This window comes from Neoarius graeffei, chromosome 26 (genome assembly GCF_027579695.1).
Source record: "Neoarius graeffei isolate fNeoGra1 chromosome 26, fNeoGra1.pri, whole genome shotgun sequence".
Taxonomy (NCBI): Eukaryota; Metazoa; Chordata; class Actinopteri; order Siluriformes; family Ariidae; genus Neoarius; species Neoarius graeffei.
The window spans coordinates 7088192-7114949 of NC_083594.1; the positions used below are offsets into that span (position 1 = coordinate 7088192).

At 41.8% G+C, this 26758-nt stretch overlaps 1 protein-coding gene across 1 annotated transcript in view; it reads right to left on the reverse strand.

Moving 5' to 3' along the window:
* phactr3b (phosphatase and actin regulator 3b) overlaps nt 1-26758 on the reverse strand; it is a 147507-nt gene that overhangs the window by 53191 nt on the left and 67558 nt on the right. The window contains exons 2-4 of the mRNA XM_060910756.1: nt 11013-11174; nt 7355-7429; nt 878-1027 (exon numbers count right to left, since the gene is read on the reverse strand). Coding sequence (XP_060766739.1) covers nt 878-1027; nt 7355-7429; nt 11013-11174 — 387 coding nt within the window. The remainder of the gene's footprint in view (nt 1-877; nt 1028-7354; nt 7430-11012; nt 11175-26758) is intronic.

The following is a 26758-nucleotide window of genomic DNA, read 5'->3' on the forward strand; positions in this document are numbered from 1 at the left end:
CTGTAGGAGGAGTTGCGATTTTCGTGAAATTGCACATGCCCCCTGTGTCGCCTCATCCATGGTAAGTGGCGCCACCTGGTGAACAACTCTTGGTGGAATATGCCTTTAGAGTCTTCTGGGTGAGTCTGAGTGAAAACATCCTAGCAGTTTACAAAGAGTAGCGTTTAATGTGACGAGTTACGCCAAAATTTCAGACGCCCATAAAATCGTAAATATGACAGGTGGCACTACCATCTTGACAATTTTTATGCACACCCACCTGAGGAACATTGTATGTGAGTTTGATCAAAATCCGATCAATCCTGTTGGAGGAGTAGCAATTTTTGTAAATTGTGGCTGGACGATGACGAACGTCACGCGATCACATAAGTTCATCCAGCCTGGCCTAAGGCTGGATCAGCTAAAAATTGGCCATGACTTGTGTCAGGATTATAAAAATGTCCATCTATTATTATTCCGACTTCAAGCAATAAAATAAAAAAAAATGGGAACGTGCTGTTATAGGACAATAAAAATGATCATCAACAGAAGGGTGATGCGATGCAGCCCAAGGTGATGTTACTATTAGCACCCCGAAGTGGTGGGTTTTTTCACTATCTTGAAATTAATAAGATGAAAAACAAGATAGCTTTTACCGAGGAACCGAAGACTGCAAAAGTGACAGCTTTACCTCTGACTGTTACCAACCTTCTGACCAATCAGATTTGAGAATCCCACAGTGCTGTGGTGTAACATATCTATCTAAAAGACTTCAAGGTGCGTTTCCACAGAAACAGCTCCAAGCTGTAATCTTGTAATTACTGTAAACTTGACATGACGTGCACGTGCTCTAAGAGTCTCAGGATGTTCCTAACATGGCGGTCTACACTAGTCTTGCCTGTTGAAGGATTGTCCTCGTCTGACCCCAGGTCCTCTGTGTTGCTGGCCAGCGGTGCCATGGCCTCTTCCTCTCTTTCCTCACAGTCCGAATATTCCTGAGTCGGCATCTCTGGTTCCTCTGAGTTCCCCCCACATGCCACGCCAGAACCTAAACACCACCACAGAGAGTAATCTTCAAACCAATGTCTTAGATCAGCAAAACAACCGTTTTAATTTTTCTTTAAATACATGTAGACTGATCCGATAAATGGCTTATAGACAGCATAACCTTTATCTTGGAGCCATTTCATTCAATGAATATTAGTTATGCTACTTTAATTACAATGGATTCCTTTATGTAAAGAACCTAAAGTGCTTTAAAGGTACCATAACATAGATTTTCACTTTTATTGCTATAAAATCAGAAGCGATCTAATTGCTAAAGATTGCTCGTAAGCTAGCTAAGATTAGGATACCTCTGATACTGTCTAAACCAGAAGCCAAAGACTGCTAGCTAGCTAACATTAGTCTAGCTCATATATTGTGTAAAGCAGTAGCAAAGCTCACGAGTAAGCTAGCTAACATTAGACTAACTCTTTTCCTTGATTGTGTAAACCAGTTGCCAAAGATCGCTAGTAGGCTAGCTAACATTAGGTGAAATGCTAGATATTTTTTGACAAATGTTAGCTAGTCAGGCAAAATGTTATGCTGTGAAATAAAAAGGTTTCTAACAGGTTTGCTAACGTTAGGCTTGCTATATGGCTTGTGTTACACTCTATGTTGTGTTGAACCAGTAGCCAAGGCTGCTAGCAAACATAGACGAACAGACTGATAAATTAAAGGAAATTAAAAGCATTTACTATAGTCTCATCTCATCTCATTATCTCTAGCCGCTTTATCCTGTTCTACAGGGTCGCAGGCAAGCTGGAGCCTATCCCAGCTGACTACGGGCGAAAGGCGGGGTACACCCTGGACAAGTCGCCAGGTCATCACAGGGCTGACACATAGACACAGACAACCATTCACACTCACATTCACACCTACGGTCAATTTAGAGTCACCAGTTAACCTAACCTGCATGTCTTTGGACTGTGGGGGAAACCGGAGCACCCGGAGGAAACCCACGCGGACACGGGGAGAACATGCAAACTCCGCACAGAAAGGCCCTCGCCGGCCACGGGGCTCGAACCCGGACCTTCTTGCTGTGAGGCGACAGCGCTAACCACTACACCACCGTGCCGCCCGCATTTACTATAGTGTTGATTAAAAATAAATATATGATTAGCCTGCATCAGTTCGAATAAAAGGCCATTTGTAAGCCAGACACCATGGATCCACCACGTTTAATACAACAGGAATTTTGCTTTCACAGTACTTGGTGAAATAATCACAATATGATATTTTTTAAAATATTGCATTACATTTTCCAATAATAATCACTGTGTTTGCCTTTTATGTAGTTTACACTGTCAGAATTAGGGGTACAGTATGAGTCCAATTCTGTCCCCCAAGATACAATCTACACTAATTAGATTGGTTTTTTTGGCTCATTTTTGGACCTCAAGGTAACTTGTGTACATTTTTGGTGTCAAAAAGGTACAAATAAGTTCCCAAGCAGTATATAAAGAGTGCCCGAGTGTACATACTGCCCCAGTGACAAGGTACATATAGGATAGACGGTTATGAAGTTTATCTTTGAGTGGTGAGTAAATATTTTCAAGACGAGAAAATAAACGTCATATCTTTGTGTCACCATGTAATGTTCTTTATATTACAGTATATGGACACAGTCACAAAAAAATGTACAAGTTAATGAAAAGAATTTTAATTTTGAACCGGTTTGCCATTTTAACAAGTCAGCAGGAAAACACTGGGAGTGACGTCATCGGCGTGAAATATCGAGAAGTATTATCCATACAGGACACTTTTTCGATGGAATAAAAACGTGTTCTATTCCTTTCTAGCAGGTTTCATTCATTTGGTTTGATAGCATGCAAATTGTTAGCACATCGCTTATCCTATGTGTATTACGTCACTCTACCCAGTGGAGAATGAGCGTTGAATATGGTTTACGATATTGCACGGTTGTCAAGACAACATGACGTCACACGTCGGAGACGTAAGACTTCTGCGCTAGTGAGCGACTGACAATTTGTAAACAAACATGGCCGTGTGAGGGAAATTTAGTGGATGAACATTCCTATTCTCTGTGTTTCTGTATGTTGAGCTCAAGTGGCCTAGTGTACTGAGAAAGTTGTTTTTCCCATGTTGTAATCGCCTTTCTGTGGCCTTGGTGGTGATAAGCAGGGTGCCTGAGTTCTCCCCAACTACGCATCTGCCTGCACATACCAGAGCATGCCAGGTGCACGCTTTAACAAAGTTTCATAGAAAATCTTGAGCCAATCACGTGAAGACGCGAGCAGTAAGCGAATGTCTTTAGAGTATAATAGATAACAGCCACTAAAACACAACTCAGAGTGCGCGTACTCTCGGCATCATCAGAAGTGGTGTTTTCTCTTCTTTTCTTCTTCTTCTTCCTTTCCTATTTTATATGTCTGTTTTATATGATCTACTATAATAAATAACTGAAAAGACAACTGCTAAGCGTTCTGAAGTGTTTATTAGAAGTTTCCATTACAGCCGCCAGGTTTGCTTCGTTAAAAACGGAAGATGTTGAGAGAATTTTGAAAGAGAAAGACACGTTGAACACCCGAAATGAATGTGTATAATAATAATAAGAAGAAGATGAAGAATAGCTGTCTTTTTTTTTGGTATATCAGATATATTCCATTCAGCTACTCGTCTTTGACTCGTTCAATATCATGCTAGCTGAATGGAATATACCTGATATACCAGTCAACGCGGGGGCGGCACGGTGGTGTAGTGGTTAGCGCTGTCGCCTCACAGCAAGAAGGTCCGGGTTCGAGCCCCGGGGCCGGCGAGGGCCTTTCTGTGTGGAGTTTGCATGTTCTCCCCGTGTCTGCGTGGGTTTCCTCCGGGTGCTCCGGTTTCCCCCACAGTCCAAAGACATGCAGGTTAGGTTAACTGGTGACTCTAAATTGAGCGTAGGTGTGAATGTGAGTGTGAATGGTTGTCTGTGTCTATGTGTCAGCCCTGTGATGACCTGGCGACTTGTCCAGGGTGTACCCCGCCTTTCGCCTGTAGTCAGCTGGGATAGGCTCCAGCTTGCCTGCGACCCTGTAGAAGGATAAAGCGGCTAGAGATAATGAGATGAGATGAGATACCAGTCAACGCCAGCCAATGTTATTTAAATATGTCACTCAGATCCGTGATGTATTTTGCATGAAAAATGAGTTTTTCAACACAAGAAGATAAACTTCATATCTTCAAGCCAACGTGTGATTTTCTTTTTATTATATCGACACATTCACAAACAAAAAGTCCCCGAATTTATCAAAACAATTCATCGATTTCCTCACGAGTGACATATAGAGACTTATGTCCCGGTCTTGGTTCTCCATGTCCCGGATGGAGCTCGTATGAAAAATACAAGTGGCGTATTTCCCAGTAAACTCGTGTCCATATACTGTAATAATGTACTTTATTTTGGAATCGACATATATTGTTTTTTGGACTTCTTTTATTTTATATACCTGGCAACCCTGATTTCCACGACTCTCTAACTTGTGCAATCTATACTCACTAGCCACTTTAATAGGAACACCTGAACAAGAACCCTTTATTTTTGTCACATATACACTCAAGAACAGCAAAACTCCTCCTCTCCATTTAACCCTTCTGAAGCAGTGAACACACACATACCCAGAGCAGTAGGCAGCTGTGCTACAGCGCTCAGGGAGCTTGCTCAAGGACACTTCAGCTATGATATCGAGGAAGGGATGGAGGCTTTTCATTCACTCAACTCCCCTCACATTTTTCCTTCCGGTCCCAGGAATCAAACCAGCGACCCATCGGGCCCAAGGCCATAGCTGCTCATTCATGCAATTACCCAATCAGCAGTAGTACAATGAATAAAATCATGCAGTTACAGGTCAAGAGCTTCAGTTAATACTCACATCAAACATCATGATGGAGAAAAAGTGCAATCTCAGCGACTTTGACCGGAGTGTGTCTGTTGGTGCTTTGAGTGTTTCAGAAAATGCTGATCTTCTGTGAGTTTCACGCACAACAGGCTTTAGAGTTTATATAGAATGGTGTTTTCAAAAAAAAAATATATATATATACACACACACAACCCCGATTCCAAAAAAGTTGGGACAAAGTACAAATTGTAAATTAAAACGGAATGCAATGATGTGGAAGATTCAAAATTCCATATTTTATTCAGAATAGAACATAGATGACATATCAAATGTTTAAACTGAAAAAATGTATCATTTAAAGAGAAAAATTAGGTGATTTTAAATTTCATGACACCAACACATCTCAAAAAAGTTGGGACAAGACCATGTTTACCACTGTGAGACATCCCCTTTTCTCTTTACAACAGTCTGTAAACGTCTGGGGACTGAGGAGACAAGTTGCTCAAGTTTAGGGATAGGAATGTTAACCCATTCTTGTCTAATGTAGGATTCTAGTTGCTCAACTGTCTTAGGTCTTTTTTGTCGTATCTTCCGTTTTATGATGCGCCAAATGTTTTCTATGGGTGAAAGATCTGGACTGCAGGCTGGCCAGTTCAGTACCCGGACCCTTCTTCTACGCAGCCATGATGCTGTAATTGATGCAGTATGTGGTTTAGCATTGTCATGTTGGAAAATGCAAGGTCTTCCCTGAAAGAGACGTCGTCTGGATGGGAGCATATGTTGCTCTAGAACCTGGATATACCTTTCAGCATTGATGGTGTCTTTCCAGATGTGTAAGCTGCCCATGCCACACGCACTAATGCAACCCCATACCATCAGAGATGCAGGCTTCTGAACTGAGCGCTGATAACAACTTGGGTTGTCCTTCTCCTCTTTAGTCCGAATGACACAGCGTCCCTGATTTCCATAAAGAACTTCACATTTTGATTCGTCTGACCACAGAACAGTTTTCCACTTTGCCACAGTCCATTTTAAATGAGCCTTGGCCCAGAGAAGACGTCTGCGCTTCTGGATCATGTTTAGATACGGCTTCTTCTTTGAACTATAGAGTTTTAGCTGGCAATGGCGGATGGCACGGTGAACTGTGTTCACAGATAATGTTCTCTGGAAATATTCCTGAGCCCATTTTGTGATTTCCAATACAGAAGCATGCCTGTATGTGATGCAGTGCCGTCTAAGGGCCCGAAGATCACGGGCACCCAGTATGGTTTTCCGGCCTTGACCCTTACACACAGAGATTCTTACAGATTCTTTGAATCGTTTGATGATATTATGCATTGTAGATGATGATATGTTCAAACTCTTTGCAATTTTACACTGTCGAACTCCTTTCTGATATTGCTCCACTATTTGTCGGCGCAGAATTAGGGGGATTGGTGATCCTCTTCCCATCTTTACTTCTGAGAGCCGCTGCCACTCCAAGATGCTCTTTTTATACCCAGTCATGTTAATGACCTATTGCCAATTGACCTAATGAGTTGCAATTTGGTCCTCCAGCTGTTCCTTTTTTGTACCTTTAACTTTTCCAGCCTCTTATTGCCCCATCCCAACTTTTTTGAGATGTGTTGCTGTCATGAAATTTCAAATGAGCCAATATTTGGCATGAAATTTCAAAATGTCTCACTTTCGACATTTGATATGTTGTCTATGTTCTATTGTGAATACAATATCAGTTTTTGAGATTTGTAAATTATTGCATTCCGTTTTTATTTACAATTTATACTTTGTCCCAACTTTTTTGGAATCGGGGTTGTACATTCCAGTGAGCAGCAAGCACTTCTGCGGTCTGTTCTAATCTGACAGCAAGGCTACAGTAACTCAAATAAGCACTCTTTACAACCACGGTAAGCAGAAAAGCATTTCAGAACACACAACCAATCAAATCTTGAGGCGGATGGGCTGCGACAGCAGAAGGCTACATTGGGTTACACTGAGAACAGGAATTTGATGCTACAGTGGGGACAGACTCGCTCAAACTGGACAAGTGAAGACCAAAAAACTATCATGCATGAAGAACCAGGGCTACAGGTGTTCTTATTAAAGTGGCAGTATATATATATATATATATATATATATATATATATATATATATATATATATATATATATATATATATATATTAGTTTTTTTAAATTTAAATGATACAGTACTTGCTCATATCTTAACAAGAACTGGAAGAATGAGCTTTTATTTATGAACTATACTTTTTAAAAAAACCATAAAAATCAGATGCTGTATCACAGGTGTGGATTCAGTGATAAACGATGCAGCTGAACTCTGCTGCTGCTGCTGCTGTCATCACTCTTTAATAAAAGTGTAACGACTCCCTCGGTGGTTGTACGGTGCGAAATGAGTTGGCTCAGGTTCCCTGTATAACAGCGGAGAGTAATGGACATGGCTGGAGCTGTGAGGATGAGAAAACTGTTTCTCACCTGCTCCTGTCTCTGCCATGTTCTTCCTCATCAGTTCATCTCGGCTTTGCCGTGCTGACACCTTCCTTTCCAAGCCTGCAGGGGGAAGCACAGACATAGAATGTTAGCTGGGTTGGAAAACAGTCCACCAACCAAAAATCTCACCTCATCTCATCTCATCATCTCTAGCTGCTTTATCCTGTTCTACAGGGTCGCAGGCAAGCTGGAGCCTATCCCAGCTGACTACGGGCGAGAGGCGGGGTACACCCTGGACAAGTCGCCAGGTCATCACAGGGCTGACACATAGACACAGACAACCATTCACACTCACATTCACACCTACGCTCAATTTAGAGTCACCAGTTAGCCTAACCTGCATGTCTTTGGACTGTGGGGGAAACCGGAGCACCCGGAGGAAACCCACGCGGACACGGGGAGAACATGCAAACTCCGCACAGAAAGGCCCTCGCCAGCCACGGGGCTCGAACCCGGACCTTCTTGCTGTGAGGCGACAGCGCTAACCACTACACTACCGTGCAGCCCCCAACCAAAAATCTCCATCAAAAAACTGACACTGGTGACAGTTAGACCATTCATAGCCAGTCAGTGTAATATGGAAGAAGATGAGCTTCTGTACCTCATCGATGTGTAAGGAATAAAACACACAGGGATGCGATGTTACAGGAAAATATCCTAACGTCAGTGACGAGAAGGTGTGATGTGAAGCCAACTACCATAAATCTGCTTATTTTCTTATAACCGTGCATCCCAAAGAGTTTTATTTCTTTAATTTATTAATGAATATGTGATGCTTTTTATCCATTTATACAACCCCAATTCCAAAAAAGTTGGGACGCTGTGTAAACTGTAAATAAAAACAAATGCGATAATTTGCAAATCATGGAAACCCTATATTTCACTGCAAATAGTACAAAGATACCATATCAAATGTTGAAACTGAGAAATTTTATTGTTTTTTGAAAAATATATGCGCATTTTGAATTTGATGTCCGAAACATGTTTCAAAAAAGTTGGGACAGGGGCTTGTTTACTACTGTGTTGCATCACTTCTACTTTTAACAACACTAAACATTTGGGAACTGAAGAGACCAATTTCTGTAGTTTTGAAAGAGAAATGTTGTCCCATTTTTGCCTGATATACAATTTCAGTTGCTCAACAGTTCAGTGTCTGCTTTGTCGTATTTTGCGTTTTCGTAATGCGCCAAATGTTTTAGATGGGAGACAGGTCTGGACTGCAGACAGGCCAGTTTAGCACGCGCACTCTTTTACATCGCAGTTTTAATATGTGCAGAAAGTAGTTTGGCATTGTCTCACTGAAAGAAGGAAGGCCTTCCATGAAAAAGATTTTGTCTGGATGGCAGCATATTGCTCTGAAACGTGTTTACTGTATATCATTCAGCATTAACGATGCTGTCGCAGATGTACAAGCTACCCATGTCATGTGCACTAATGCACCATCATACCATCACAGACACTGGCTTTTGAACTGTGCACGGATAACAAGCCGGATGGTCCCTCTCCTTTTCAGCCTGGAGGACGTGGTGTCCATGATTTCTAAAAAGAATTTCTACTTTTGATTCGTCAGACCTCGGGACAGTTTTCCACTTCGCCTCAGTCCATCATAAAAGAGCTCAGAGCCAGAGAAGGTGGTGGTATTTCTGGATATTGTTTATATCTGGTTTTAACTTGCATTTGTGGATGCAGTAATGAACTGTTTTCACAGACGATGGTTTTCTGAAGTGTTCCTGAGCCCGTACAGTGATTTCCACTACAGACACATGTCTGCTTTTAATGCAGTGTCTCCTGAGGGCCTGAACATCACAGGCACCCAATGTCAGTTTTCAGCCTTGTCTCTTGCATACAGAGATTTCTCCAGATTCTCTGAATCTTTTAATGATATTATGTACCATAGATGATGTGAGCCCCAAATTCTTTGCAATTTTACATTGAGAATGTTTTGTTATTCTTAAATTGTTGCACTGTTTACCCACACAGTCTTTCACAGAGCAGTGAACCCATCCCCATCTTTACTTCTGAGAGACTCCGCCTCTCTGGGATGCTCTTTTTATACTCAATCATGTTACTAACCTGGTGCTGATTAACCTAATTTTTTTTTAGCATTACACAACTTTTTCAGTCTTTTGTTGACCCTGTCCCAACTTTTCTGAAACGTGTTGCTGATATCATATTCAAAATGAGCATATATTTTTCAAAAAAAAAATTTCTCAGTTTCAACACCTGATATGTTGTCTTTGTACTATTTTCAATGAAATATAGGGTTTCCATGATTTTGCAAATTATTGCATTCTGTTTTTATTTATGTTTTAGGGTGTTTTCACACCTGGTCCCCTTTAAAGGAACCAGACTCAGTCCTCTTTAAGTGGACCAAAAAGTGGACCAACAGAAAAAGAACTCAGTTCTTTTTGTGTTCACACTGTGAATTTATTACAAAGAGGACTGGGTTCTCTTTCTGGTCCAGTTAAGTTTTGATGGGGCCTCAGTCCTCTTTCTGTTCACACCAGGTCCTCTAGAGCCCTCAGACCCCCAGTGCACAGAATTCTGGGTAATTTTCTCTTGAATCAAAATGTCTGCTGCCATGCTTGCCCTGCTGTATTCTTTGATCAAAATAGTGCGGATTAAGGAAAATAAATTTATTCCAGCGGCTGTGGTAAGTTCCAAAAGGAAGTTGAGTTTCCCTGCTACAGTCACGTGACCAACTACGGCAAACGAAGAAGGTTAAACTACAGTGAAAAAGGCGAAGTGAACCCGGTGCGCTTTTTGTTCACAATGTGCAGATTAGGCGAACCGTACTGTTGATTTTTAGCGAACCGTACTGAGACCACCTCCTGAGGTGGTCTCAGTTCGGTTCGCTTTAAAGGGGTCTGGGTACGGTTGGAGTGTTCACATATGTGCAAAAAATGGTGAGTCATCGATCTGAGTTCAGTTAGATGGCTGAAAGGGACCAAGTGTGAAAACACCCTTACACAGCGTCCCAACTTTTTTGGAATTGGGGTTGTAGTTATATTTTATGACGTGGAGTGTCTATGAGGCAAATTCCCATTATCACTTAGGCTATTGCTGCTAAAAACAGTTGTTCCCTCACCAGATCAGGGCAGCACGGTGGTGTAGTGGTTAGCGCTGTCGCCTCACAGCAAGAAGGTCCGGGTTCGAGCCCCGTGGCCGGCGAGGGCCTCTCTGTGCGGAGTTTGCATGTTCTCCCCGTGTCCGCGTGGGTTTCCTCCGGGTGCTCCGGTTTCCCCCACAGTCCAAAGACATGCAGGTTAGGTTAACTGGTGACTCTAAATTGACTGTAGGTGTGAATGTGAGTGTGAATGGTTGTCTGTGTCTATGTGTCAGCCCTGTGATGACCTGGCGACTTGTCCAGGGTGTACCCCGCCTTTCGCCTGTAGTCAGCTGGGATAGGCTCCAGCTTGCCTGCGACCCTGTAGAAGGATAAAGCGGCTAGAGATAATGAGATGAGAGATGAGATGAAGTGCCATAAATATATAAAAACCCCAGTACCACTGCTGAACTGAGAATGAACCTCCGCTCAAATTAATATTTATACCCGCTCAGTGCTTTGTCCCTTTCCATTTGCATCTTGAAATTTGGTGAACCTGATAAAAACAAGTGCAGTCACAGCAGCATCTACGCTCACCTGCTGAGCCTTGCCTCAACTTCTCATTTTTCTTTTTCCTCCACTTCCAGGGTTTGAAGATGCGCCCCAGGCTGGCCAGTTTGCTGTTGCGGCGGATAGGCGGAGTACGGACCCCAGTCACCAAACAACCAGAGTGAAGCGTTCTCGGCTGCTCCATAACATCTACAACAGAGAGTGAGAGAGTCAGAGGATCAGCAGATTGCACAGGAATGCTCGTGATTGCACATGATCACGAGTGTCGAGCGCTGTTTAAAAAAAGTAGGCGTTAATTACGTTGCAAATATCAGGACGCTTGAGTGAGAAATGCTCTACTATGAGTTGAGCATATCTGGGTCTTCTCGCTGTGAAGAGATTTGCTGGAATTAAGCATCGTAACATGTAACACGTAATGAGTCCTGCAGTTCTCATTTCTCTCAGAATTTGTAAATGCAGAAGGAAACACAGAGCTGGACACTGAACACAGCATCACATCACATCACATGATCTCGCATACCAGAGTAAAAACCTTCTCGTTCGTAAATTACCCAAGGAAATCAAATCAGCTTGAGGTATGTGCCAGGAATCAGCTACACCAAAGGGATCTCCATTTTGTAAACAAGTAAACAACATGTACAGAGACGTGAAGACGTCAAGCATACCTGTTTTAAACATAAAGACAAATTATGATTTGATTTAAATGTTTTATTAGCTGTTTTGTAGATTATTGCTGAATGTAATTATTTTACAGCTAGACCATTTTTATTTCATTATTTTAGAAGCCATCTTTGCTTTAAAGCGATTAACCAAGAAATTTTGAAATTACGGGGTAATGAAATGTCATCATTATGCATTAAAGCTAGACCGTCTTTCAGATTTTTCAAGTGTAGGTCATCTCATTATTATCTCTAGCCGCTTTATCCTGTTCTACAGGGTCGCAGGCAAGCTGGAGCCTATCCCAGCTGACTACGGGCGAAAGGCGGGGTACACCCTGGACAAGTCGCCAGGTCATCACAGGGCTGACACATAGACACAGACAACCATTCACACTCACATTCACACCTACGCTCAATTTAGAGTCACCAGTTAACCTAACCTGCATGTCTTTGGACTGTGGGGGAAACCGGAGCACCCAGAGGAAACCCACGCGGACACGGGGAGAACATGCAAACTCCGCACAGAAAGGCCCTCGCCGGCCACGGGGCTCAAACCCGGACCTTCTTGCTGTGAGGCGACAGCGCTAACCACTACACCACCGTGCCGCCCCCCAAGTGTAGGTCATAAAAAGAATTTTCCCCGACACCCAGTTATTTTTGTTTAGTGGACCGAAAGCTACTGAATTCAAGTCACAGACTTCCAATTTTATTAGTATTTTTTAAATAGAACAATTAATGGCCCACAATTCTCCACTATTTTTTCCTGCTTCACCATGACCCAATTCAAGATACTACGTCATGCATCATCACGTGGTGGGCTTTCCCCGTTCACACAAGGCATTGTGGGATACAAATTTGAAACAGGAGAGAAAAATGGAGGACGTGAGTGTGAGAATGAAACGTGAAAGAGCGACTACAGTAACAGAAAGAAAGCGAGAAGAAAAGATGTTATGTTATATACGAAGGAAAGGAAACGCAGGAACAAACTAATAAATATCAGCGTTCAGCGAGCACCTCGGTGTGATCAGCTGTTCGTTTAGCGACAGAATGATGGAACTCAGTGCACGCTCAAAGGTAAACCTGCGTTAATTTTGGTTTGTTAATTTTTCTTTGAGTTTTGTAAGGTTGTCTTGTTCCAGGACTTACCCTCGTTTCATTTGTACCGTAATTCCTTGGTATTGTAAAATGGAGGTGTATACACTGTATACACCGAATGTTTTTTTCATACAAACTTTGTTATAGATTTCTATTTTATGACGTCTACATTATCGAGACAAAACATTACAAAAATATTTTAGAGCTCCAAACGTTCTTTTTCCAGCGCAAAATTAAATGTTGCAGGGGAAAAAAAAAGTTTATAATGTATCTGAGCAGCATATTCCATAAGAGAGCACTTTTCAGATTTAAAAAAAAGGAATCATAATGAAGGCTACTGGGTTTTGGTGCAAAATGAAGAAGCGAGTGTGACAGTCAAAGTGTCCAGAAGAACTGTGGCTGGTTCTGGAAGATGCTCAGTAAAACCTACAGCTCATTTCCGCATAAAACTGCACTCATTGTACAACCCCGATTCCAAAAAAGTTGTACAAATTGTACATAAAAACAGAATGCAATAATGTACAAATCTCAAAAACTGATATTGTATTCACAATAGAACATAGACAACATATCAAATGTCGAAAGTAAGACATTTTGAAATTTCATGACAGCAACACATCTCAAAAAAGTTGGGACAGGGGCAATAAGAGGCTGGAAAAGTTAAAGGTACAAAAAAGGAACAGCTGGAGGACCAAATTGCAACTCATTAGGTCAATTGGCAATAGGTCATTAACATGACTGGGTATAAAAAGAGCATCTTGGAGTGGCAGCGGCTCTCAGAAGTAAAGATGGGAAGAGGATCACCAATCCCCCTAATTCTGCGCCAACAAATAGTGGAGCAATATCAGAAAGGAGTTCGACAGTGTAAAATTGCAAAGAGTTTGAATGTATCATCATCTACAGTGCATAATATCATCAAAAGATTCAGAGAATCTGGAAGAATCTCTGTGCGTAAGGGTCAAGGCCGGAAAACCATACTGGGTGCCCGTGATCTTCGGGCCCTTAGATGGCACTGCATCACATACAGGCATGCTTCTGTATTGGAAATCACAAAATGGGCTCAGGAATATTTCCAGAGAACATTATCTGTGAACACAATTCACCGTGCCATCCGCCGTTGCCAGCTAAAACTCTATAGTTCAAAGAAGAAGCCACATCTAAACATGATCCAGAAGCGCAGACGTCTTCTCTGGGCCAAGGCTCATTTAAAATGGACTGTGGCAAAGTGGAAAACTGTTCTGTGGTCAGACGAATCAAAATTTGAAGTTCTTTATGGAAATCAGGGACGCCGTGTCATTCGGACTAAAGAGGAGAAGGACCACCCAAGTTGTTATCAGCACTCAGTTCAGAAGCCTGCATCTCTGATGGTATGGGGTTGCATTAGTGCGTGTGGCATGGGCAGCTTACACATCTGGAAAGACACCATCAATGCTGAAAGGTATATCCAGGTTCTAGAGCAACATATGCTCCCATCCAGACGACGTCTCTTTCAGGGAAGACCTTGCATTTTCCAACATGACAATGCCAAACCACATACTGCATCAATTACAGCATCATGGCTGCGTAGAAGAAGGGTCCGGGTACTGAACTGGCCAGCCTGCAGTCCAGATCTTTCACCCATAGAAAACATTTGGCGCATCATAAAACGGAAGATACGACAAAAAAGACCTAAGACAGTTGAGCAACTAGAATCCTACATTAGACAAGAATGGGTTAACATTCCTATCCCTAAACTTGAGCAACTTGTCTCCTCAGTCCCCAGACGTTTACAGACTGTTGTAAAGAGAAAAGGGGATGTCTCACAGTGGGAAACATGGCCTTGTCCCAACTTTTTTGAGATGTGTTGTTGTCATGAAATTTAAAATCACCTAATTTTTCTCTTTAAATGATACATTTTCTCAGTTTAAACATTTGATATGTCATCTGTGTTCTATTCTGAATAAAATATGGAATTTTGAAACTTCCACATCATTGCATTCCGTTTTTATTTACAATTTGTACTATTTCCCAACTTTTTTGGAATCGGGGTTGTACCTGAGACTATTTTTTTTAAGCAAAGGGTCGTCTCACACCAAATACTGACTTTGTTTGATTTATTATAGCTTACTTTTTACTGTTTATAGTATTTTTTTAATGTTGAAACATTTCATTTCATTATTTTTTCAGCCATTTTTGGTTGACAGCATATAGGTACTTTGGTCATCCACAAACATAGGGAGGTACAAACTTTTGCAAGATTAAAACACACACACACATATACATCTTTCATGTTGTGAAGTCAAACTCAATTCCCTCTTCACTCTAACCAGACATCCAGATGTGAAATCTCTCTCATATCAATCCCGATCCTCATGCGCCAATCCGGAATACCGGGAATACTCTTGTGAGACAGATTCGAGACAGAGCTTACAGAGTGAGCAGCACCTCAGGAGCCGAGTTAAGCGGAGAGCAGTGAAATGAGGTGGGGGGAATGAAGCTCTTCAGCGCCGCTGCTGCACAATGAGGAACGGCAGCTCAGACAGAAATAGTCTCTCCCACGCAGTCTGACTGAGACAGAGAGCTGACGCTTTGGGAACACAGCAGATGAGCTGTGGGCTGCGCCAAAAGCTGACAGTTCTATCTCTGTCTCTGGCTTTGCATTATATGTCACACCTACTGGCTCATGGACACAAAAACAACACCTGTTTGGATCTAATGAGAGGCTTACAACAAAAGTTATAAGACATTTAATCAGTGAGAGATCGTCCTAATCGTCCAGAAGAAGCATTCCTGACACTCTTAGCCACTTGTGCTAGAGTTAGACTAGCATTACACATCGACTGTATTACTGATCATGTTGAATCTTTACAAATAATCCACTGATGGAAGCATTTAAAGCACAGAGGAACATCTCTACACTTTTATCCTTGTTAAAAATGGCAGCAATCATGAATATACATAATTATGCACTTAACCACGCCGTATTTTATCTCTCATCTCATCTCATTATCTCTAGCCGCTTTATCCTGTTCGACAGGGTCGCAGGCGAGCTGGAGCCTATCCCAGCTGACTACGGGCGAAAGGCGGGGTACACCCTGGACAAGTCGCCAGGTCATCACAGGGCTGACACATAGACACAGACAACCATTCACACTCACATTCACACCTACGCTCAATTTAGAGTCACCAGTTAACCTAACCTGCATGTCTTTGGACTGTGGGGGAAACCGGAGCACCCGGAGGAAACCCACGCGGACACGGGGAGAACATGCAAACTCCACACAGAAAGGCCCTCGCCGGCCACGGGGCTCGAACCCGGACCTTCTTGCTGTGAGGCGACAGCGCTAACCACTACACCACCGTGACGCCCGCCGTATTTTATATCCTTTTTTATTATATTTCCATAATCCAGGACTTATCAGTAAGATATCAACGGTCGGAGTGTGTGCATGGGTTGTTTTGGAGTCCAAGCTGTACAGTACGACCCGGAATAATGTGCTATTACTTGGGAAAAACTTCCATGACTATTCCTAAGTTGCATGCGTTTATTTCCCTGAGTGCCAGGACCAAGTGATATTATAGTCGGGATTACTGTATACTTGTGGTGTGACTGCTCCAGACTGGAACTAAATTCAGGCAGAGGGATTGTCAGAGTTGGAGTTATAGGCATAGTTATAGTTATCAGTGTTGTGGGACCATAACTCCGTAGCAAGGTTACATTACCTCCAGCGCAAGTAAAAGAAGGACAATGCAAGCATCAGCATTAGCCGTAAGACTTCCAGCATTTGTCTTTTCTCCTCTTAAGGACCTCCTTTTCACCTTCACAGCTACAGCTCATCCGACCAATCCTGTTCAAACCATCCCACCCCACGTTCAAGCAAAAACACAGAAAGCATGCTTCACGGAGCACGACTCAACATTGCTAATTGATTCGCTGGGATGACTGGAAATGTCACACTCTGAATATAAATGATGAATGCAGTCATTTTCGATGCTGTGATATCTAAAGTGCATTACGAAACACAAACAGAAGCACGTTTACTGCAGGTATTTCAAATAAAGATGCCTCTTTATGGGAAATACATGACTCGATTGGATTAAATTTGAACTCCGACAAAAACGGCATCTTTCTGATGGAGGGTGGACACGCTTGGACTCGAGTAATTAAAAAGCACGTGGCTCAAATCCGCAGTGTAAAGCAGAAACAAAACAACGAAAAATCCAGGTCAAGCCTTTTAGCCGCAGCAGCCCGGGTCAGAGTGCCGTTGCTGTGGCAACCACTCTGGATGCTGCAGAAGAGCCCCTTGGAGGCACAGAACCATGAGTGCATAAGAAAAACGGGGGGATGATGGGGGGGAGAGAGAGTCGGGGGGTTGCTGGGTGGACGGAAAGACTGTTGCCACGCAGAGTGACAAGGAAGGCCTGTTCAGCCAATCAGACGCCAGGAAGTCAGGCATACCTCTATTTTTAATCCGTGCATGGTCAGGGATGTTGGTTTGGAAGATGTGTACCGTAGATGTAAAGAATAATGCCTCAGTGTTATGAACAAGAATGCACAGTGTCCTCCATGATTATTGGCCTCCCTTGTAAAGATTAATTTAAAAAAAAAAAAAAGGTTGGAAAAAATCCACTTTTTGGTGAAGGCGTGTCATCTCAGACTGAGAAAATAAGAAAAATCCAATCTTTAATTGAAATACACTTATTCAAAAAACACCCCCAATCCTTCATCAAGAAATAGTTATTTTCAACAAAAACAATACTTTGTACACCCTCCTTTGAGAGTAAAACAGCATTGAGTCTCTCCTATAACATTTTATAAGGTTGGAGATACAGAGCAGGGCATCCGAGATCATTCCTCTTTCACAATCTCTCCAGATCATCCAGAGGCCCTCTTTTGTACTTTCTCCTCTTCAGCTCAGCCCACAGATTTTCACTGGGGTTCAGAAATCCAAACCCCAGCTCAGGATCGGTCAAACCAGTGACCCTGGAGGTGTGATGCAGCAGTGCTACAACTACACCTCAGTAATACCACTCAGAACCAGTGTTGTAGTCGAGTCACTCAACCTCGAGTCCGAGTCCAGTCTCGAGTCCCCAGTGTTCAAGTCCGAGTCAAGTCCAAGTCATTAAAGAAAATTTCGAGTCAAGTCCGAGAACAAGACTCCATCCGCACCATTTGACGGTGGCTGTTGCTGACTTTATGTGAAACTGTCTCTGCTACTGTGTTGGACTAACTTCCTGCTCGACTGCCCCATTTTAGTTAATCAGCTACAGATAAAAAGCTTGTTCATCGCTCAGCAAGCCCCGCCCACTATCAACAGGGCAAATAACATAGCGTGTCACTTCCTTCTCTGGGTGGAGTCTTACCAAATGACGATTGAAGTTCGAGGTCGTCCCCGTCGTCTCCTCGATAGTTCTTCTACATATGGAACACATAGCGGTGCACTTTTTTCCCACTGCACGAGAAGTCTGTATGAACAAAGTGGACAATCCTAGGAGCGGTCTCTCCAGGCATTTTAGCGCCATTAACGTTAGTTTGTTCCTGAACATGACGTATGAACAGGTAAATGTGCATTCTCTTGAACGAAATTAGGATAAAAATCAATGTAGATATAAATATCTTATGCTAAATTATTATGGCATGTTATGAAAAATAATGAAAAAATCAAAGTCCTCGTCTAAAATTTACGAGTCCAAATGGAGTTAATGCACGAGTCCGAATCCAAGTCACCAGTGCTCAAGTCCAAATCAAGTTACGAGTCCTTAAAATTAGGGCATGAGCTGGACTCAAGTACTACAAGCCTGCTCAGAACAGTTATCCATGCAACCCAAATAAACTGAGCCCACATCCTGTCAGAGTAATTGTCCAGACAGTCACAGTGGTCGAAATACTTTTTTCCAGTGTTCTGCAATATTGCAGAATGTCAAAATTTTCTTCTGCAATTTGGAAATATTTTCTGCAAATACACAAGCCTCCATACTACACCCTTCTCAACCTAATAATGCCTATATTTACATCATATCTAGCTTTACAACTCATAGCATTACTGTAATTCTTTATTCTCTCACTCTGTTTTTAATTTCAGTCTTCACAGATCCTTCTCTGCAGCAAAGTTATCATTCCATGATACCTCCACAGGTCTTTCATCCCCCTCGCCCTGACACTACGGGCTACTATAACTTGAAGTATACCAACTAATTCATAAATGTACTAGTTATCACACCCACACATTATCCTTCCACACAACATACTAGTAAAGGTATCACCACAATAAAAAATAGAACACAACTGTTCTTCAAGAAACAAAACATTCATTTTCATGTTACACTTCATTCACAGTGTTTGCATCTGCAACCTGTAGTTTTACAGCCCTGATTCCAAAAAAGTTGGGACAAAGTACAAATTGTAAATAAAAACGGAATGCAATAATTTACAAATCTCAAAAACTGATACTGTATTCACAATAGAACATAGACAACATATCAAATGTCGAAAGTGAGACACTTTGAAATTTCATGCCAAATATTGGCTCATTTGAAATTTCATGACAGCAACACAGCTCAAAAAAGTTGGGACAGGGGCAATAAGAGGCTGGAAAAGTTAAAGGTACAAAAAAGGAACAGCTGGAGGACCAAATTGCAACTCATTAGGTCATTTGGCAATAGGTCATTAACATGACTGGGTATAAAAAGAGCATCTTGGAGTGGCAGCAGCTCTCAGAAGTAAAGATGGGAAGAGGATCACCAATCCCCCTAATTCTGCGCTGACAAATAGTGGAGCAATATCAGAAAGGAGTTCGACAGTGTAAAATTGCAAAGAGTTTGAACATATCATCATCTACAGTGCATAATATCATCAAAAGATTCAGAGAATCTGGAAGAATCTCTGTGCGTAAGGGTCAAGGCTGGAAAACCATACTGGGTGCCCGTGATCTTCGGGCCCTTAGACGACACTGCATCACATACAGGCATGCTTCTGTATTGGAAATCACAAAATGGGCTCAGGAATATTTCCAGAGAACATTATCTGTGAACACAATTCACCGTGCCATCCACCGTTGCCAGCTAAAACTCTATAGTTCAAAGAAGAAGCCGCATCTAAACATAATCCAGAAGCGCAGACGTCTTCTCTGGGCCAAGGCTCATTTAAAGTGGACTGTGGCAAAGTGGAAAACTGTTCTGTGGTCAGACGAATCAAAATTTGAAGTTCTTTATGGAAATCAGGGACGCCGTGTCATTCAGACTAAAGAGGAGAAGGATGACCCAAGTTGTTATCAGTGCTCAGTTCAGAAGACTCCATCTCTGATGGTATGAGGTTGCATTAGTGCGTGTGGCATGGGCAGCTTACACATCTGGAAAGACACCATCAATGCTGAAAGGTATATCCAGGTTCTAGAGCAACATATGCTCCCATCCAGACGACGGCTCTTTCAGGGAAGACCTTGCATTTTCCAACATGACAATGCCAAACCACATACTGCATCAATTACAGCATCATGGCTGCGTAGAAGAAGGGTCCGGGTACTGAACTGGCCAGCCTGCAGTCCAGATCTTTCACCCATAGAAAACATTTGGCGCATCATAAAACGGAAGATACGACAAAAAAGACCTAAGACAGTTGAGCAACTAGAATCCTACATTAGACAAGAATGGGTTAACATTCCTATCCCTAAACTTGAGCAACTTGTCTCCTCAGTCCCCAGACGTTTACAGACTGTTGTAAAGAGAAAAGGGGATGTCTCACAGTGGGAAACATGGCCTTGTCCCAACTTTTTTGAGATGTATTGTTGTCATGAAATTTAAAATCACCTAATTTTTCTCTTTAAATGATACATTTTCTCAGTTTAAACATTTGATATGTCATCTATGTTCTATTCTGAATAAAATATGGAATTTTGAAACTTCCACATCATTGCATTCTGTTTTTATTTACAATTTGTACTTTGTCCCAACTTTTTTGGAATCGGGGTTGTAAATTGAAAGCAAGGTTTCAATTCTACACTCTGTTACATCTTACGATGATGCAAAGAATTGATGCCATTAAGGAATAAAACCCAACTGGCAAATGGAAAGATGTTTGGGTTCATTGTGTTTGCCTGGCTTCTAAAGTGCAAGGCCATGAACTGAACTGAGAACTACTGCAGGGGTTTCACTGCTCTAAACTAACAACAGAGAACTGGGTACAAACTAATCATGGCAGAACTGAGAGCTACAGAACTGAACCGATGAGCTTTGTCTTACAGGGCAACTGTTTTACTTTGTGCTAGTCTGCACCACAGGCAAGACAGCACTAGTAAAAACAACAGAACATGTACACAAAACATGTATTAGTGTAGCTTGGTATGAGAAAACAAAATATTCAAAAGTATCTATGAATAAAGGTAAAATACTGTTGCTGTCTTCAAAAGGGATATCAGTATAATTTTGCATGATTCAACAATACAATACCAGTATATACAAACCTATACAATTTACCAATATATATGTATGCAAGATAAGAACTAGTCAGAGTCTTCGCTTTCGCTTTTTGTTGTCCCCCTCATGGACGCGCGATCTGTCACTGTTGTTGTTGGAGTCACGCTGGCTGCCGGTGTCACCGACAGACCATGACACCGCCATGCATCTCCCAGAATTCAATGTGGCACAACAAACATGGCTCCCAAGAAGAGGATTGTTTCTTCGGGGCAAGAGTCCGACAAAAACACCAAGAAAACAAAGACGATTTTGTCGTATCTTGGCAAAACCGGTGTCATGGTCTGAATTTACCAGGTAAATTTAAACTGTAGCAGCCATGGTCTAACCTTACCACAGTATAAATTTACCAACTTGGTATAATTGGGCCTAGTCTGAATTTACCAGCCTAATATGAGATTTATGTTCATGTTCATACTTGAATTATTTACACTTTATCTTGATGAATATTGATTTGTTTAAATAAGACTCCTCATGATTATAATAATTTAGTTATTCTCTCAAATTTACCAACTTGGTACAACCCCAATTCCAAAAAAGTTGGGACAAAGTACAAATTGTAAATAAAAACAGAATGCAATGATGTGGAAGTTTCAAAATTCCATATTTTATTCAGAATAGAACATAGATGGCATATCAAATGTTTAAACTGAGAAAATGTATCATTTAAAGAGAAAAATTAGGTGATTTTAAATTTCATGACAACAACACATCTCAAAAAAGTTGGGACAAGGCCATGTTTACCACTGTGAGACATCCCCTTTTCTCTTTACAACAGTCTGTAAACGTCTGGGGACTGAGGAGACAAGTTGCTCAAGTTTAGGGATAGGAATGTTAACCCATTCTTGTCTAATGTAGGATTCTAGTTGCTCAACTGTCTTAGGTCTTTTTTGTCGTATCTTCCGTTTTATGATGCGCCAAATGTTTTCTATGGGTGAAAGATCTGGACTGCAGGCTGGCCAGTTCAGTACCCGGACCCTTCTTCTACGCAGCCATGATGCTGTAATTGATGCAGTATGTGGTTTGGCATTGTCATGTTGGAAAATGCAAGGTCTTCCCTGAAAGAGACGTCGTCTGGATGGGAGCATATGTTGCTCTAGAACCTGGGTATACCTTTCAGCATTGATGGTGTCTTTCCAGATGTGTAAGCTGCCCATGCCACATGCACTAATGCAACCCCATACCATCAGAGATGCAGGCTTCTGAACTGAGCGCTGATAACAACTTGGGTCGTCCTTCTCCTCTTTAGTCCGAATGACACGGCGTCCCTGATTTCCATAAAGAACTTCAAATTTTGATTTGTCTGACCACAGAACAGTTTTCCACTTTGCCACAGTCCATTTTAAATGAGCCTTGGCCCAGAGAAGACGTCTGCGCTTCTGGATCATGTTTAGATACGGCTTCTTCTTTGAACTATAGTTTTAGCTGGCAACGGCGGATGGCACGGTGAATTGTGTTCACAGATAATGTTCTCTGGAAATATTCCTGAGCCTATTTTGTGATTTCCAATACAGAAGCATGCCTGTATGTGATGCAGTGCCGTCTAAGGGCCTGAAGATCACGGGCACCCAGTATGGTTTTCCGGCCTTGACCCTTACGCACAGAGATTCTTCCAGATTCTCTGAATCTTTTGATGATATTATGCACTGTAGATGATGATACATTCAAACTCTTTGCAATTTTACACTGTCGAACTCCTTTCTGATATTGCTCCACTATTTGTCGGCGCAGAATTAGGGGGATTGGTGATCCTCTTCCCATCTTTACTTCTGAGAGCCGCTGCCACTCCAAGATGCTCTTTTTATACCCAGTCATGTTAATGACCTATTGCCAATTGACCTAATGAGTTGCAATTTGGTCCTCCAGCTGTTCCTTTTTTGTACCTTTAACTTTTCCAGCCTCTTATTGCCCCTGTCTCAACTTTTTTGAGATGTGTTGCTGTCATGAAATTTCAAATGAGCCAATATTTGGCATGAAATTTCAAAATCTCTCACCTTCGACATTTGATATGTTGTCTATGTTCTATTGTGAATACAATATCAGTTTTTGAGATTTGTAAATTATGGCATTCCGTTTTTATTTACAATTTGTACTTTGTCCCAACTTTTTTGGAATCAGGGTTGTATAATTAGACTGCTGTCATTGGGCCTAGTCAGAATTTACCAGCCCAATATGATAGGAGATTTATGATCATACTTGATCCACAAATAAATTTTCACTTTATCTTGATGAATAATGATTTGTTTGAATGAGACTCATCATGATTATAATATAGTTATTCTGTCAGGTATAATTAGACTCCTGTCATTGGGCCTAGTCAGAATTTACCAGCCCAATATGATATGGGATTTACGTTCATACTTGATCCACAAATAAATTATTTTCACTTTATCTTGATGAATGAATGAATGAATGAATGAATGAATGACCCGTGTTTTAGTTCCAGTTTATGCACCAAGTAGGCTGATCAGGACCAGCCAGCAGCCAGGAATGATGAACTTTGTTTCCTCATCCATATTCAACAGCTTGTCTACTGATAATCAAATCTCACAACTGTAGTCACAATTCGTGTTCTATTAGTCCGCAAATGTGTTGAAATGATCGGTACAAAATCGCAGCAAGAAATGGTAAATTAAGACTTCCCGGAAGTTGACCGGGAAAAAAAATTGGCCTGCGCATGCACATGGTAAATTTATACCAGCGCACGATCAGACCGTGACAGCGGAAACTGCCGAACACTGCCGAGGTAGTTGTCGGTTCCTCCCATTATGTAAATATTGCTCAACTTTGACCTGGAAAACGGCGTCAGGTTCGCGCGGCGCAGGTTTCAGTTTATTTCCAGTGCCGCTAGTTTGCTAAATTGAGAACCACTGATTCCCGAGCCTGATTTTTTCATTCTGCAAAATTGCAGGTAGTTTAATTTTTCTTCTGCAATCTTGAAAATCGTTCTGCAAAATGCAGACTGCAGACGGGTATTTCGAACACTGCAGTCAGAATAAATACCCATTTCAACAGACTAAATAAATATCCATACATTCAGGTTAAATAATTATACATAAAATCAGGATACATATACACTCACCAGCCATTTTAATAGGAGCTTGAGCTCGATTCTAAGATTCCTGTAATTGGCTACAGGACTGGAACCCGATATGTTCTTCTGCTGTTGCATGCTGAGATGCTTTTCTGCTTAACACTCAACACTATGAGTTATGATATCGTTCCTGGCAGCTCAAACCAATCTGGCCATGTTCCTCTGACCTCTCTTATCAACAAGGTGTTTGTTTCCACCCACAGAACTGTCGCTCACTCACTCGATGAGTTTTGTTTCTTGCACCATTCTGTGTAAATTCTAGAGACTGTTGTGTGTGAAACCCCCAGGAGATCAGCAGTTTCTGGAATACTCAAACCAGTCCATCTGGCACCAAGAAAGTCACAAAGATCACAATTTTTCCCATTAATTACCTGAAGCTCTTGATTTGTATTTGCATGGTTTGATGCACTGTGCTGCTGTCAAGGGATCGGCTGATTAGAGAACCACATAAAACAGCAGGTGGATGGGTGTTCCTAATAAAATGTCTCATGAGTGTGTATGTATATTTAACAGTTATTCCACAAAATCAAGTCGTACATGAGCTGATAGCCGACAAGGCACGTAGCACCGAGTCAGCTATAAGCCATGTACGACGAGATTGAGTGGAATAACTGTTTTATTCTATCCACATTCACTGGATTTTCAGAAACAGAGCATTTTTATTTTTATTTTTTGCAAATTCGATAAATAGAAACTTTCTACAAAACGTCCGACAAAATCATTTCCACTTCGAATGTAAACAAACCGGCGAAATGACAGGAGCAATTTGTGAAAAATGCTTTAATAATAATAATAATAATAATAATAATAATTAAAGCCGCGAGCGGCCTCGACGGGCCCTCGCGCCAGCGGCCAAGGGGGGCGGGGGCATGCATCCCCGCGAAATTCCTTCCACAGCTTCCTCGGCAAGAGACATTACTCCCACAATGGCGACAAAGCACAGAATTGGACACATGGCAACAATAGGGTCTCGCACTGTACGGTGCTCGGGGCCTAATAATAATAGCGAAAGTGCACAAAATTTGGGGTATATGTCAGGTGAGCTATGAAGAGTTTGCGAATGAAGTTCGATGACAATTGAGTAAATAGAAGATGAGATATAGATTTTTGAAGAATAAATTTTTGGTTTTTCCCATGTCAGTAGGTGGCGCTATGCTGTACATGAGCGATTATGAGTTGGAGAAATAAGTGTCTACAACAGCAACGTACTATCACAAGGTAGTGGTGTGAAGGAAAAGCATTATGGAATTATTTCCCAAAAACCCGTTTTGGAGCAATTGCGTCGGCCAAAAACAGCGCCCCCCATCGACGAAAATTCCCAAAATGTGGTATACATGACATGGGAGGTAGTAAGAGGGTGGCCGTGAAGTTTGACCAAATTTGAGGAAAGATTGGATTTTTTGCCCAAAAAAGCGCCCCCAGTGGCGAAAGTGCACAAAATTTGGCGTATATGTCAGGTGAGCTATGAAGAGTTTGCGTATGAAGTTTGATGACAATTGAGTAAATAGAAGATGAGATATAGATTTTTGAAGAATAAATTTTTTGGTTTTTCCCATGTCAGTAGGTGGTGCTATGCTGTACATGAGCGATGATGAGTTGGAAAAATAAGTGTCTACAACAGCAACGTACTATCACAAGGTAGTGGTGTGAAGGAAAAGCATTATGCAATTATTAACCAAAAACCCGTTTTGGAGCAATTGCGTCGGCCAAAAACAGCGCCCCCCATGGACGAAAATTTCCAAAATGTGGTATACATGACATGGGAGGTAGAAAGAGGGTGGCCATGAAGTTTGACCAAATTTGAGGAAAGATTGGAATTTTTGCCCAAAAATAGTGCCCCCAGTGGCGAAATAGCACAGAAATTGGGTAACATGTCAGAAGCCCAATGAGTGATTTGCGTGTGAAGTATGAGCAGTTTTGAGCAATCAGAAGATTTGTTATGAAGTTTTAAGCATGTAAAATTTTGCATCGAAAATTGATTGACGTATAACTTCTGAACGCTGTATCCTACATGAAACGTATTTAGTAACTTTTGTCAGCCATGTCTGTAGATGATGTGTATCAATTTTGGTGACATTCCTATGAACGGTCTAGGAGGAGTTGCGCCGTCTTCGTGGCCATGCATTTCGCACAAAAGTGAAATTACCTCACTTCCTGTTGGGCGTGGCTAATGCATTGGCATTACATTTTTGTCCGGCTTAGTGAGAGACATAAGCGTACCAAATGGCATGCCACTACTACAAACTACAAGGCACCCAGGCACCTTAATGCGGGAGGCCAAAATCACAACGACTTAGGGGGCGCTATAGAGGCCCTGAGCCCCGGCCAAGTTTGGGCTTCTGGTTCTGAGTAGCGGTGGCAATTCTCGGAACTGGCGCCAAATTTCGTGCGTTTTCGCCCATGGCAAGTGCCCCGAAAATGGCCCAACAGCGGAGAAAAATAAAGAAGAAGAAGAAGACGGAAGAAGAAGAAGAAGA